Here is a 16,733-nt window from a genome sequence, read left to right as displayed (position 1 = left end):
GGTTGGGAATGATAAAGTTGAATGTCTATGGATAAGGATCAGAAGGAAGGCTTGTATGGGCTACATCTTGGTGGGGGTCTGTTATAGACCACCTGATCAGGATAAAGAGAAGGATGTGGCATTCTACAATCAGCCTGTGGAAGTTGCTCAATTGCCAGAACTTGTTTTCATGGGAGACTTCAATTTTCCTGATATATGTTGGAAATATGATACAGCACAGAGGAAACAGTTCAAGAAGTTTGTAGAGTGCATGGAAGATAGCTTCCTTATGCAGCTGGTATGAGAGCCTACCATAGGTGGTGACCTGCTAGACCTGTTCTTCACTAAAAGAGAAGGACTGGTGGGAGATGTGAAGGTTGGGGAATGTCTTGGGCAGAGTGACCATGAAATTGTAGAATTCTCTATTCTTGGAGACATCAGAAGGGTGACTAGCAAAACTGTTCTCTTGAACTTCCAAAGGGTGGACTGTGACCTGTTCAGGAAGTTTGTTGCAGGGGTCCCTGGGGAGTCACTCCTTAAAGCTCCTTAAAGGTAAATGGGTCCAGGAAGATGCTCCTTGAGATGGAAATCTTAAAGGCACAAGAACAGGCTGTCCCTGAATGCCATAAGGTGAGTTGTAAGGGAAGATCAGTATGGATGAACTTGGAACTACTGTTGAGATTTTGGACGAGAAAGAGAGTCTATGTCCTCTGGAAGAAAGGACAGGCTACTTGGGGAGATTACAAGGAAGCTGCTAAAATATGCAGGGAGGAAGTTAGGAAGGCAAAATCCCAATTTGAACTCAGATTGGCATCTGCAGTAAAATAGAATAAGAAATCCTTTTACAAATATATCAGTGGTAAGAGAAGAACCAAGGAGAATTTTCATCCCTTACTTGATGCAGCAGGGAACGTGACCACTGAGGATATGGAGAAGGCTGAGGTCCTCAATGCCTTTTTTACATCTGCCTTTAATAGGCAGATGAGTTATCCTCAAGGCATTTTATGCCCTGATCTGGAAGTCTGGGTTGCTACACGGAATACACCCCTGGTGATTCAGGTGGAGACAGAGAGCTCCTCATCCATCTGGACTGTCACAGGTCCATGGGACCAGATGGGCTCCACCCTTGGGTGCTGAGGTAGGGGTGATTGCCAAGCCACTCTCTGCCATCTACCAGCGCTCCTGGTTACCTAGAAAGGTCCCAGAGGATTGGAGTCTTGACAGTGTGACTCCCATCTACAAAACAGGCTGCAAGGAGGATCTGGGGAACTACATGCCTCTCAGCCTGACCGTGGGACAAGGGAAAGTTATGGAGCAGATCACCTTGAATGACATCACACAGCATGTGTGTGCGGTCCAGGGGATAAGGCCCAGCCAGCATGGGTTTGTGAAAGGCAGGTTGTGCTTGACCAACCTAATTTCCTTCTACAACTGGGTGACCAGACTGGCAGATGAGGCAAAGGCTGATGACGTAGTCTACCTAGACTTCAGCAAAGCCTTTGACATGGTCTCTCACAGTAATCTCCCAGGAAAGCTGGCTGCTTGTTGCCTGGACAGGTATACCATTCTTTGGGTAAGGAACTGTCTAGAGGGCTGTGCCCAGCGGGTAGAGGTTAATAGAGTTAAGTCCAGCTGGTGACCCATTACAAGTGGTGTCCTCCAGGGGTCAGTACTGGGGCCCATCATGTTTAATATCTTAATTGATGAACTGGATGAGGGGACTGAGTGTATCCTCGGTAAGTTTGCAGATTACACCAAGTTCGGAAGTAGTGTTGACATGCCTGAGGGTAGGGAGGCCCTTCAGAGGGATCTGGATAAGCTGTATCACTGGGCTGAGGTGAATGGGATGAGATTCAACAAGGCCAAGTGCTGGGTCCTGCACTTTGGCCACAATAACCCCATTCAGCACAATAGGCTTGGGGTTGAGTGGTTGAATGACTGTGAAGAGGAAAGGGACCTGGCAGTGTTAGTTTATGCTTGGCTGAACATGAGCCAACAGTGTACCCAGGTGGCCAAGAGTACCAGTGCCATCCTGGCCTGCATTAGAAATAGTGTGACCAGCAGGAGCAGAGAGGTAATCATCCTCCTGTACTCAGCACCACTGAGGCTGCACCTCTGAGTATTGTGTTCAGTTTTGGGCCCCTCACTACAAGATACGGAGGCCCTGGAATGTGTCCAGAGAAGGAAACGAAACTGGTGAGGGGACTGGAGCACAAGTCTTATGAGGAATGGATGAGGGAGCTGGGATTGTTTAATTGGAAGAAGAGGAGGCTCAGGACCTCACTGCACTCCACAACTTTCTGAAGGGAGGTTGTGATGAGGAGGTGCTTGGCCTCTTCTCCCAGGTAGCAAACAGGACCCGAGGAAATGGTCACAAGTTGTGCCTGAAGAAATTTAGATTAGACATAAGGAAATGCTTTTTCTCTCAGAGTGGTCAGGCACTGGAATGGCCTGCACAGGGAGGTGGTGAAGTCGCTTTCCCTGGCAGTGTTCAAGATGTGTCTGGATGAGGAGGTACGAGATATGGTTTAGTGGCTTGTGGTAGCAATGGTGATGGGAGGATGGTTGGATGAGATGATCTTGTAGGTCCTTTCCAACCTTGTGGTTCTATGATTTTATGAACAATATTAATTTACTCCTGGAGAAATGTAGCTGCTTCCAAATCTTCTACAATATCATGAACCCAACCACTTCCCACTCTGCTGTGTTAACAATGTATTCAAGATTAGTTTGATTGTCCCTACCAGATCACATAGGCAGAAAAAGGGGCAAGAAAAAGAAGGGACAAGGGAGACACAAATTTGCTCTCCCATCCTTTCACCACACTGTGTGTGAACTGATACTTTCTGACCCGTCAAAAACATAGTTTCTCTTATGTATTTTTCATAGTTTATTGCAGATATATTGATGAGATCAAACACCACAGAAATATTTGCTGCACAAAAGAAGTTTAATACATTTCAAGAAATGACAAAGCCAGTGCTCCAAGATGCAGGATTTGTTCCGTTCTCTCCTAAGTCACCTCAGAAAAAAATTGTCAGACAAAAACAAAGAACAAAATATCCCTTTCTCAAGTGCCTAGTGATATTTTTAAATCTTATTTCAGAAGCAGACGAAAGTAGAAAAATTGCATTTGAGAAATTTCTCAGTGTTGTACAATATCCAGGTTTATCTAAGAATGTAATGTAACAAGAACATAAGCCTAAACATTTCAACTGGATTCAAGGCCTATTCCTCTGCCAGTCTGTAATCCCACAAAAGAAATAAAACAAAATTCAGCAGATCCTGCTGTTAAGTCTCTCTCCTAATAATGTCTTTCTTCAGTGGTCTTGCTTCTCAGTCACTGGAGTTACAATTTTCATGCTATATGACAAATGGATTGTTAAAAATTCACAAAGGCGCTTTTTAAAACAGCAGAGCATCTTTAAACTCCTTTGCAAGTGATGTTATTTTTCACTGTCTTGTTTAAAGTGAATTTTAAAGGAAGGAGTTTTGAAAAAAGATTAAAATATTTTAAAATGCTTTAAACACACATATTTTCAAATATGACAGTCACCACCAGTATGCTTAAAAAACAAACAAACAAACAAACAGATTATTTATCAGACACTCAATTGTCTCAAATTTTTTTTTACAGGTAGAAATTTTTAATGTGAATTAATCTGTTCACTTCATCTTGTTCAGCTTTCTTCATTTAACTTCCTAATAATGCCTGAAGCATGTTGTTGCACTGTTGAAGTGTGGGCTCTGGAGCCAAGCTGCAACTGTGTTTTGTGTGGATGAAGTATCAAACCAGCTGAAAATTTCACCTAAGATGTGAAGGCTAACTGGTGCTATTTGTCAAAATATCTGTACTGATGAAAATGTACTGTTAGTCTAATGTTTGCTTTAATGGTCCTTCTTTTCCTTTTCAAGACAGTCCCAAGGCTGAGTCCATAACCCAAAACTCTTGCTTGTGCAACTCTGTGTTTACAGATACAGCCTCAGGAATATCTCTGAAGTGCTTAGGACCCTTACTATTTCAGAATGCTCCCACTTAGCTTTTACATACTTCCTGTATTTGAAGGAGAATGAATAAAACTATAGAACAGTCAGTATCAGTATCTGGATATACTACATTTGTGGAAACTGTTATGATGCAGTCTTTTTTTTTTTTTTTTTTTTTTTTTTTTTTTTTTTTTTTTTTCTGGAGAAAAGACTTTTAAGAAAATGAAAGCAATATTTTAACCAAGTCATTGTCAAATAAAAAATAAAAAGTAAAAAATAAATGAATTCCAGTGGGAAAGGGGCCCAAATATTTTAGAGAGATTCTCTGGCCTCATCATGAAAATAATTCTCCAATTCTCCAATATATTCTTCCAGTAAGAATATTTCATCATTTGCAACTCATCTTACATTGTCAAATTACTAGAACAATTTTGTCCTGATATTTATTAGTGTCTAAGTTTGTGTTTTTAGTACCCTCTATGGCAAACGATCCCTAGAAACTAGAATTTACCCACAATAATGTCTGTTTCTTTAAGTGTAGAGTAGTATACACAATGCTGGCATCAAAATAGTAGCAACAGTGCTGTATTTCCAAATTAGGCCCATTCTCCTGGAAACAGTGGAAGAAAAGGCAAAATGAGAATACTTCTTTTCTCCTCTAACCCTGACAAGTCTGAGTAAAAGGGAGTTTCCTGAAGTAAGGATTCCCTCATAAATCTTACAATGTTGAAGATCTTTTTCTCTGAACTCTTGGAGAAAAGTGATCATAACTCATGTCAAAAATTACCTCAAAATGGAAGAAGAGTTTATTTTCATTATAAAATTGCAAAATATCAACAAACTAGTACTATTTCTTTTTTAAAATAACCGGTGTAATGCACAATAATACATAATAAAAATAGGCTCATATTTTTCATTTCTGCAGCAATTTTCACTAACATCCATCTATTTTATTTACCACCGTGTTGCAAACAAACAAACAAAAACTTTAATTAGATAACATTTCTAATTTCCTTTCACCTTCTTTATTTGAAAAATAAATAATTAAATCACCTGCATTCATCCTTTTTCATTGTTATATTCTCACATCTCTCCTTATGGTAAAACAGCTGGTTCTCAATTTATGCAGCCAATAGTTTGGGCACATAAAAAGATTTTTGCTGCTGTTGTTGTTGTTATTGTTTTCTCCTTCAGCCTTATCCTCAACAATAAGTTTTCAATGTAATTAGGTTTTTCTATGCCTGGCATAATTGTCCTCCTCTGTGTCATTTGCACATGAAGGGAATAAAATCCAGATCCTACAAACATCCCACTGATTACATCTCAAAAAACCCCAAGACACTAAACTGTAATTTCTTGTAGCTATTATATCAGGATTTTTTTTTTTTTTTTTTTTTTTTATCCTTGAGTTTTTCATCAAGTAATTGCACAAATACCACCACATATTTTTATTTTCACTCATCTCTAGCACTCTTTTTAGTGTGTGTGTGTGTGTGTGTGTTTTCAAACTTGTAAAAATTTGAGGGAAAAAAGTGTTTTCATTTTGTTATTCAACATCTATCAAAAGTGTGTTTTATTATAATAGCATTCCTTCTTCACTTAAAGCAAAGCAATGTCTTAATCTTACTCTATCTGTAGCCACTCTCAGAAGCATATTGTGACAGAAAGAAGAGAAACAGGCTCTACATTGGAAGCGGAACAGACACAGAGTGTCTTCTAAAATACAGGCAGGATACTGTGTTGTAAACAAAAATTTAGTTAATCTTGAGAAACTGATTAAAAAACAAACTAACTACAACAACTAAAGTGAGGCACAATGATCATCAAATGCTCTAGAAGTGAAGAGACCTTAGTATGTAGTCATTATTTTAATCTTGTTTAAATAAACTGCATAATCCTACCTTCAGTATACTCTTTTCCTCTTATACAGTTTGGATATTTGCATATTCTCTTTCAAGTCTGTTTCTGATGACTGGCTACCTAGGAACAAAGAAATAAAATAGGAATTAAAAAAAAAAAATCTCTTAATTATTTTAGAATGAGATCCTAGGAAGTGAATTAGCCAAACTCAGGCCTTATCAATTGTTTCTTGCTACTGTTGTTAGTTCTCTACTTTTTTTGTTGTTATATAACAGTTGAATATTATTACATGTAATTAAAATATCCTAAGGTTTTCTAAAAAAAAAAAATAATAAAAAATAGGCAAATACTCACTGTGAAGAGATTTACGGTTTCTGAATATTACAGCCCTATAATTGTCTTTGTCCAATAGTGTTTCATCCTGAGAAATGCTAATACTCACCCAAACTTCATTACACTCTTGAATCTCACTCAAGGTGATGTCTGTAGCAGTCTGCAAGAAAAAACAAACAAACAAAAAAAACCCGAAAAACAAACAAACAAACAACAACAAAACAAACAAACAAACAAACAAACAAACAAAAGTCCTGCTCCTTAACTTGATTGCCACAAAGCTTAAAAATCATATCAGTGTTACTTGTCAATTACAGTATTTCTTGAAGGGCTCATGCTGTACTCTTCCTGGAAATATCAGAAAAACAAGCCATGAAGTAAGCCTTTGATAACAAGTGCTTTGATGCCTGTGGAATTTCAGGACACCCTATGCACTAGAAACACTTGAAAACCTCAAGTCAGGCATTGGTTCCCTCACAGCTTTAAAAGAAACAAGTCTGACTGCTGAGCTCCTTCTGCCTCTAAGTTTAGGTGCTACAGGAACTCATCTGTACTGAGTTGCAGCACCCTCAGAGGAAGCTTATTCTCATTCTCACACCAACAAGCTTTATCATCTTCAGACAACACCTTCTGAACTCAAAAAATACCCTTGAAATCCAAGGTGGGGTATGGGCCATTCTCCAGCACAGCACCCACTGGAGAGTGCTAGGGGCACAGCAGTAACATGAACGGCTTGTTGCATTACTACTGCTTGCACAGCTCCACAGAATACTGACTGCTGTAAGTCATGGCTCTGCTCATGGGTGTTCCCAGGTAGCTTCTTCTGCAGCTCTGCAGCCATATTCCTTAGCCTCCAGAAACAGCTAGATAAAGGGGGGAAAAAAAAGGAGAAAGAAAACAAATTGCTAGCGTGCACATGTCTATATATAATCAGGTACAAATAATTGCACTTATTTTTATGCAACAGTAAAGCCTGTGCAACCTGGAATCACTGTTGAGGGCTGCCTTTTTCAATCTTTTCTGCTCTGACACTGTGCCAGGGCTGTTTCCATTGCCCCTAGAAGGCTTGAGTGCCCTTGTTTACAGCTGTAAAGCTTCACAGCCAGAGATTTCAATTTAGGAAGGAGTAAAGTATCTCCCTTTATTACCTCAGGAGAGCTGAGCATCCTGCCAGTGCAGTACTCCAATTTATCACCAGGCGCAGATGAGGTGGACTGGGAATTAGACCCACTTAACAATTGGTTTACACACTGCTCTGTGTCGTTGCTATATGAGGCCACAGGAGGTTTATGGCTTATTCAGAAGGGCAATTGTTTCTGTACCACTGCAAGATACTGAGTACAAATCAAAGCAAACGGCAGTCTCACAGTGAAGACTTGTCCCTTTTTCATTCTCTGTTATATGTTTAAACAACAAAGCAGCAACTTGTTTATTGGAACCTCTCCTGTGCTTATGTGGGGAATGTTTGGCTTAGGACATCAGTTTGCGTCTACTAATAGAGATTCATCAGATTTTCAGAGGACATGAGACGCAGAGAGTTTATTTAAAACAAATGCAATCTCTTATGAAAGAAAAAAGCATGAAATACTGTTTTCTTTATAGCTAATACAGACTGTGAGTGCAGTTGACAAAGATGAACCTCCTCGAGGACACAAATTTTTCTTTGAGTTGGTGCCAGAATTTGCTGTTCATCCAAACTTCTCCATTATAGACAACAAAGGTAACTGCTGATCAGTGCCAGCTTCCCTATCACCCCCACCCCAATACCATCCTGTGTTCAGTCTGTGACAAATATTTATTCTGCTTTTCCATTCTAGACAACACAGCAGGAATTATAACTAGAAGAAATGGATACAGCCGAAGTAAGACAAGTACCTATCACCTGCCAATCATAATATTTGACAATGACTACCCGGTTCAAAGCAGCACCAGCACACTGACCATTCAAGTCTGTGCCTGTGACAGCCGAGGCAACATGCAGTCCTGCAACACAGAGGCCCTGCTCCTTCCTGCTGGCCTCAGCACAGGGGCACTGATTGCCATTCTCCTCTGCATCATCATCCTGCTGGGTATGTACCTGTGGGAAGACATATGGTGGACAACACAAGGTCTGGTTTCTTGTAGACCCTTGGTATTCTTCATCCCCTTATTCATGCAATGCTGCAGAGCAATATTTCTTGTTTAGTGCAGTCTTTTACCCCTTTGTAAAGAATCTTTTCTAAGATAGAAGAGGAGGTGGGAGGGGAAAATGAGCAAATGTGGTCTGTTATTCATCATTACAATTCAAAAGAATGAACAGAAATGAAACAATTAGACTACTGGTGTTATTTGGGGAAAATAAATTTTAAAATCTAGGTTCAGTTTCAGATTCTATGCATGTTAGAATAATATTTAAGTTATAAAGATATTGTCATTATAATCCACGACTCTGAAAATCATCTTCCTGAAGCTGAGTGATATGTTTCTCCATGATTAGAAAAATATCAATTATACCAGCTATTTAATCATGAACGATTTGTAATTTTTGTACTCAGGAAATACTTAGCTCAAAAGCATAGAAGAGAATACTTCTTACAGCTGATGTAGTTCTTGTCACTTTGTTTAAATAATGCTGACCAAGAAGTGTGTTCAGACAGTAGAGTGGCATGACTGTGCCCAGCATAGGAGAATCATTACCTACCCAGCTGTGATACACTTTTTCATAATAATTTTTTAGTGTTCTGCCATCACAGCTGCCCTACCTTTTTCATATGAAGTTGCTAAATTTATGAAAAGACTACTTGTATAGTACTAGAAAAAAACTTGAAAAAGATTCACAAACAGAACAGCCTTTACCTTCGCAGCACTGTACCATGACATGCAGAAGATCTTTGTTCCCCCCTCTGGCCTCAGTATGTCCATTCTTTTTATTCACCATCACTCAAGTCATTTAGAGTAAAAAACTTTGCTCTGAAGGCTTAACACACTGCTCTAATGCCTCTAAGTGTGGCTTGGCATCCACTGTTTTGACTCACTGACAGATGATCTTGTTGACCTTACCTATTTACTTCAGATACTGGAACAAGGGTCAGATTTTTAAATGCATTTAAGTATTGAATTCCTACTGAAATCAATAGCATTTAACCACTAGAATGTATTTGCAAAGCTTGACTTTATTTTCTCATCTACCTCTGTAGAGGCTCAGCTTAGTGCCAATTCTTACCTCTCCAAAATGAAAACTTATTCAACTAGCATTTATTAAACTACCAGAATCATTCTTTAGATGAAACAGTAACAGAGATCAGCTTTCAATTCCTGCAGTCACTGAAGCCAAAAACAGTTTTGTCAATAATATTGATATCTGAAGGTTCTCAGGTTCTTATTTTTAGAAGAACTTGCAGATCTTGCTTTCAGTAGTGAATCTGGCACTTAGGAATACCTAAATCACTAGCTTTCAAGAGAGAGAATTATATTTTTGCTAAGCAGACTCAACTACTTTTGATAGAATTACCCTTAGTGACTGCCAGGAAGGCAGTACTTCAAGAACGTAAAGCTGAAGTCAAAGGCTTGTAGGATGATCTATTTTAAGACATTCTCCACTTTCCAACTTCAGCTTAATAGTAACTTGCATATCTACATGGAATATATAATATTTTAACCATTGCTCCCATGGGTTTAAAAGAACATATATATTTGGCTGTTGCACAAGTGCTAATATTTTTACTTATTAACCTGAACTTCATCTTTTGTACCTGTATCCCTACTAAGAATCCTTTGACATTTCAAGAACAACAGGTAACAAAAATATTTTCTCATTTATTTAATTTCTAACTCTCCATTTCTTTCCTCGTCTTCCTTCCCTTTTGTTTCTTTTCAGTGTTAGTTGTCTTATTTGCAGCCCTCAAGAGACAGAGGAAGAAAGAACCCTTGATCATCTCGAAGGATGATGTTCGAGACAACATTGTGACATACAATGATGAAGGGGGTGGGGAAGAAGACACACAGGCTTTTGACATTGGCACATTGAGAAATCCAGAAGCAAGGGAGGAAAGTAAGATGAGAAGAGACGTCTTACCAGAAACTATATTTCAGATAAGACGGACTGCACCACTTTGGGAAAACATTGATGTTCAAGATTTTATTCATCGAAGGCTAAAGGAAAACGATTCAGACCCAGCTGCCCCTCCTTATGATTCACTAGCAACATATGCTTATGAAGGGAATGATTCCATAGCAAATTCACTTAGCAGCTTGGAATCGCTTGCCACAGATGGCAACCAAGACTATGATTACCTCAGCGACTGGGGACCTCGGTTTAAAAAATTAGCAGATATGTATGGTGGAGAGGAAAGTGATAGAGACTGAGGAATTAATCTGTGACCTGGTCAGTGTTAGTGGAATTAATGTCTATGTTACTAGGTAAAGTGGCCTACTCTCTCCTACTCTCTCTTACTCGTTGTCTTAGTAAGGGTTTGCTTAATCAGTAAGTCAACGTAAATTGTTACGAATGATTTAGATTAAAAAATCTACAATTCACCCTTTCTGCCTAGAAATTTCTGACAAAAGGTTTTCATTTACAGTGAAAACACAATAAAAGGCTTTTTGTGCCTTTAATAATGAGGTGGAATCTTTATTTTATTTTTTTTAATTACTTTGCTTTACCTTTCCTATAAGCTGGGACATTGTGAACCCACACTGTAACATAATCTCCAAAGTATATTTGAATTATAATAATATTACTGCCATATTTATTGAGTTAAAGAATGTCTGTGTGTTGATTCATCATGATATTTTTATATATGTATATTTATATTTTTATATTTTTATTAAATAAATTAGTATTTATAAAAACAGTACTTATGCATGTAATTTGTTAATCACAAAAAAAAAAAAACAACAACTGTTCAGTCTTTCTGAACAATATGAAGCTACATATCGTGCAAAACTTAATTTTTAGTTGCATATTCTTAAAATGGATCAGTAGTTGAAATGTGCTGTGCAAGAACAATATGGAGAGTACTTTGTATTGGGAATGTAGTATAGAAAAAGATAAATGATTTTGAAAATTTAATTATAAATAAATACCATCTGCCTTGCAATGTGTATTACTATTACGACTACTATATGGCATAAGATTACCATTTTTTTAATATTTTTTTTTATTTCTTTCTTTTTTTTTTTTTTTTTTTTGTTGGGGGGCGGGGGGGGCGGGGGGGGGGGGGAGATTCCTCTACACCCACCCACACTTACTTTCTTTTGTGACCAGGTAACAAGAGACTAGATTTAACAGATACATGCCTGTGGATCTAAGGAACCACAAAGGTTTATTTTAGTAGATGTAAAAAAAGGGAGTTAGATTGTATTCTAATATTATTTTGTGGTTTTGAGACAATTAGGAAAAATAGACTTTTCCTACTAATAGTGCCTTTCTAAATTAAAGCAAGACATGCAGCTGAAACAACATTCAGTTTTGCTCATGTTGAATATTTCATTATGTATTTCAGTGTTCTCTCCTTTCAAAGAACTGACTACATTTGCATATATTTTAAAGTGTTAACAGCAATGATCTAGTTGACATTTATATTTCTAACATATTTGCTTCCTCACCTTTCATGCAATGTGTATTTTTCCTTCCAATACAGGATAGGAGGAATTCACCTGGATCAGCTATGATCTGCCTGAGAGTTGAAAAGTTTTTGTTTAAAAAATGAAATCTGAAAAGTAACAAAGAAATTAACAATAGAGGATCCATACTGTAAATATTGCTATGATTTTTAGGGAAAACTAAGTGCATCTGGATGTCCAAAATAATATGTTTTTAAGGTTTTCTCTAGATTACTAGATTTCATAATCTAGATTTATATAAACTAGACAATTTTTTACAGAAAGAAAAAAAAGGCACCCTCAAATTAATTTTGTGAGAAAGCCCCCCAAAATATTTCAAGTTCATAATACATTTTCATTATGATAATTTTTAATACTGCCAAATAATGGTATTTTTTCAGAAACAAGTATCTGCTAAATTTAAAAGGATATTTCTCATTTCCCAGCTGCTCAAATTTTGACAAAAGAAAGGATCCCACATAAAAGTAACTGAAATCTTAGACAGTGGATCTAAAAACACTTTTACTGTTTGTGTTCTTACATACTTCATTGACTCTATATTAGTTATTTTTACCACTTATATCCAAAAGGTGATATAACGTGACCTTCAGAGGCACTCTTCTCTTACTAAAGAGCTAATAGAGAGCTTACACACAAGGTCATTTCAACCAGACATAGGAACACAGTCCTGCCAAATATTTTCCTTTCTACTAAGTTGATTTTCAGTCAGTTTCTCAAAAAAAAAAAAAACAAAAACAAAAAAACAGTTATTCACTTTATCGCTGTAACACTTTCCCCTGCTAGTTCCAATAATGCATCTCTGAACTTTGTTCTCGGAGGGAAGTCAGGGGGCCAGGGAGCTGCAGGCTAGCACCTAAACAGCTCACTTTGAGCTGCATGTCAAGTTTGCAACAATATATTGAATTTAAAGAAAAATAGTGACAAAAAGTCAAAATAACCTGTAGATTATATAGTAACATGACACCTACTTAAAGCTTGATGGTATATGAATGCATATTTCTTTTTTGTGACTTTGGAAGGTGGAAACCAGATTTTTGGAATGCATGTCCTTAACAGTGTTGTCAGTAAGTAGAAGTAGACAGAAATGCATTAGTTTTCAATGATTTATATGTTTAAGGAACTGCCTTAACGTAGGATTGGAGGAAATAAATGTATGGTAAATAAACTTGAAGAGACACTGCTGGAATATTCAAAGCAAACCAAACCAAAACAAGCATGTAGGAAGAACTTCCTTGACATAAAGACGTTGTTAACACAAACTTCAGTTACAAACACAGTATGCTGGACTAAGAGGTAAACTTTTTGCAATTTTGAAAGTTGCCATCAGAAATCTGAATATTACACAATGATGTTGAATGTCAGGAGAGGTGAAAACAAGAATATGTCTGTCCCCAGGCAAGGCTGCATCCAGACAATTCACAGTAAGAATTCTTGTAACATTTCCGTTATGCTCTGTATCATTTTTAACTGTTTCCATCTACTGTGACTGTTTTTTGCCTTTTAATTATATGTAATGCATTAGAACTAAAATGACATCCACAAGCAATGCAATGATGATCTTCTGGTGTCATAAGCCAGACTGTTTCCCAGTGAACTTCCATGGTGGAGTTTATGGCTATCATAACCCTTAACACGGTAGAAGAGCCTGACAAGCACAGATTTTTTATTTATTTATTTATTTATTTATTTATTTATTTATTTATTTTCTTTGAATTGTTCTAGTTGGTACCTGTGAAGGTATTTGTTTCTTTTGGTATTCTAAGTTGATGAACTGATAGGTGCAATGGACAAAAGGTCCAAATAAGACTGATCTTCTTCTGAATAGGCAAGTAGTATGAGTCCCAACCTTGGCAGAATTTCTGATTGATTCAGTGGGATATACAATATTGACTATGCAGAAGGAACGGAAGCGAGGGATGAGAAGAAGGAAGTCCTTCTAGCAATATTTCTGCAAAAAATTCTGCATCTGCAAGGAAAATGAGAGACAGAAGTTCTGGTCACTTCACCAGCTCCATCCTATATGAAATCTACCATATCTAGTGAGATTACAGATTCATGGAGTTCCCTCAGATTTCGTACATGTCTCAACAAGAAGTTAAAAAGTCTGTGAGATTTTAGAAGAATATCAAAAGAGAGGAGAAATATCATTATTATGATATGTAAGCAGGGATCAATTTTTCTGCCACCCAGGAAAAGGAATGAAAGCATGAAAGCAGGTGGGAGAGAGATGAGGTGAAGATAATAAATAAATAAATAAGGTGTACATAAATGAATATTCCAAGGCAAAGGAGTAAATCTATCTTAATGCAAGCAAATATCTCAAAAGCTGGGGAAAAAAAAAAAAAAAAAAAAAAAAAGTATGTAGAAGGTCTAGTTTTGTAATGCATATGTATTTTCTTTGTACTTTTATTGTGAATTTTATAAATTGATAAACTGTTTGATAAGCTGTTTCATCAGTAAACAAACAAACAAACAAAAACTGCTGGAGATGATTTTCCACAGAAGGTTATAAATTTCAGCAAAATATTGAAACAGTTTTTCCTTATTAAATTGGGTTAAACAACCAAACTATACTCCCACCAGACATAAACATGCTTAAAACTTTTAGTTGCAGTGACATAGCTGTTTTCAGAACAGAACTGTGACAGAGATCATACATAGAACCCTTCTTCAGTACTTTTCTTATGCATTGCTAACAAAAGATATTGAGACACTCTTTTCTAACGAAGTGACTTCAACAGTTAATAGTCTATTTCACACTGACACTTGTATTTTAAAGTCACATTTACATTTCAGTCCACAATTGTGCTAAGTAGAAAGACAGAAAAGATAAGCCACTGGGTCATTGCATATTGGAGAATTATTACATTCTTAATGCTTTAGAACATAATTTATTGATGAATTTGAGATCCAGAAAGAAAGGTTAACAAAAAGAATATAGTGGAATGCATTTTAGCCTCTCCCATTGGAAGATATATGGGGAAGAAATGAATTGGATAAACTGTTTTCAGGAAACATGGTGTTTTCTTTGGAGTCACATGACTGCAAACGTACAAGGGTTGCTCAGAAAGTAATGTCTCCTATTTTATTATTCTAATTTATTATGCTGGCCCATGATATCTGAGGTAGATGGTGGTGGTAGGGCAGTAAAGGTTGGCCCAATCCACCAATATTCTGTAACATTTTGTTGACATCCTACAGATGGCAGCAGTGGGGCAGTCTGACAGGATGGTGTCTGACATTGGAATGTGTGTGAAGCAAAACTGCGTCACTGAACTCCTCTGTGAGGAAAAGATGGTATCCACTGACATTCATTGACACTTGCTGAACATCTGTGAAGACCAAACATTGGATATGAGAAAAGTAAAGGTGGTGAGTGATGTGTTTCAGCAGAAGCAACAGCTATGAGAAGGACAAGACACGTCTGGATAGCCATGCAAATTTTTTACATGTGTGACATAAAAGCTTTTCCTTATAGCTGGTCAAATTGCATAGCTAATGGTGGTGACTATGTTGAAAAATAATGTTTTGTTGATGAGAATTTGTTCTATCAAATTTTGTTATTGTACTCTTTCTATCTTTGTAGTTTCCATGGAAATAAAGAGGAGGTATTACTTTCAGATTGACCCAGGTGTGTATGTGTGTGCATGTTAGTATGTGTGCGTGTATATAAACATGTACATATCTATATATAAACTAATTATCTGTACAGTTAACCAATAGACATTTTAAGTGTCACTTTCACTCAGTGATGCTCACTGAAAGAATAAGATCATGTCAGAATACAAAACAAATTCAACTGTTTTCACACCAAAATATGTAATCTGATTTTACAGCAAAGGGTATATTTTACTCTTTTGTTCATTTCAGTTCATGAATCTTAATTCAAACTAGAAGGGATCTGAACTCTACTGAAAGAGTTACTTTAAATTTGAGATTTTGAATCTTTGTTAAGATCTCACATATATAAAAATGCAGAAAATAAGGCTGTGAATATAATTGCTCTTGCCTTCTGAAAAAATAATGTTGTTATTTCTGCAGAGGAAGGAAATGTGGAATCAGTGCTCTGGCTGTCACAGGGCACTCTGTAACAGAAGAGATTCAGGAACATTCACTTTTCTGCCTTTATTCCCTTCCCCCTTCCATTCCAACCCAGAGCAAAGCAAACTCAGCAACAGCTTCACCCACTGCAGCAAAATTCATTAGAATACTTTTTAGGAAATTTCAGATCACTGGTAAAAGCTCCAGAAGCAATAGTCTTGTCACAACTTCATTGTTTTGTTTTTTTTCCCTCTTGTTCATGTGCACATGAAATGCAATTTCATAGCAGTCCCATGACTTAAAGTATGAGCATATTCTCAATTTTGTTCATTTTACCACAGAATTTGAAACAGTTTCTGTCACAACACATATTAATATACCTTCATCAAGCTTGGAATGAACTCCATAATTTCAAAAAGCATTTGCTTTTAGAGTGAGCTTGCCAAGATTTTCTCCCATCACTTCTCACAAGGGAGTGACAAGCTGTACAAAGTAATCCTGCACAAACAGATTTTATTATTTTATTTATTTATTTATTTATTTTTAGAAAAATGATCATAACACTGTTCACTACTTATAGTTTTGCCCTTCAATTTACCTTCCAAATTACTGGCAGGCACTTAGACCACATTAGAAGCAGATTTATTATCTGTTAACGCAGTGAAAGAATATCTTCAGAGCAGCACAGGATCCAAAAAAAAAAATAAAAAAATCAAATATAGATCAGGAACCTTAGAGCCTTCCTCTCCCAGCAACTGGACACTGCACTCCACTCTCTCTCAGATACTGCAACACATAAGTACATATCTGGCATTTACTACTCGAAGAAGAGGTGAAAGCTGAAGTTTCACAAGTAGAAATGGGGAGAGGGAAATTAGGGTTGGGATTTTTGGCACTTGAGAATTGCTCTTGCGGCTGTCAGGAAGCAG

At 37.1% G+C, this 16,733-nt stretch overlaps 1 protein-coding gene across 3 annotated transcripts in view; it reads left to right on the top strand.

Moving 5' to 3' along the window:
* Positions 1-15,388, top strand: part of LOC140247704 (cadherin-9) — a 97,102-nt gene extending 81,714 nt beyond the window's left edge. For 2 of the 3 annotated variants that reach the window (XM_072327570.1, XM_072327569.1), the window contains exons 10-12: positions 7,762-7,879; positions 7,977-8,228; positions 10,016-10,674. In XM_072327570.1, coding sequence (XP_072183671.1) covers positions 7,762-7,879; positions 7,977-8,228; positions 10,016-10,503 — 858 coding nt within the window. In that variant the 3' untranslated portion in view covers positions 10,504-10,674. Of the gene's footprint in view, positions 1-7,761; positions 7,880-7,976; positions 8,229-10,015; positions 10,675-14,964 lie in introns of those variants that run through there. The other variant, XM_072327571.1, reaches the window with a different exon arrangement.
* The last annotated feature ends 1,345 nt before the right edge of the window (positions 15,389-16,733 follow it).

The sequence above is a fragment of the Excalfactoria chinensis genome, chromosome 2 (genome assembly GCF_039878825.1).
Source record: "Excalfactoria chinensis isolate bCotChi1 chromosome 2, bCotChi1.hap2, whole genome shotgun sequence".
Classification (NCBI taxonomy): Eukaryota; Metazoa; Chordata; class Aves; order Galliformes; family Phasianidae; genus Excalfactoria; species Excalfactoria chinensis.
Note: the sequence above shows the minus strand (reverse complement) of the source record. Positions and strands in the feature narration are given on the sequence as shown.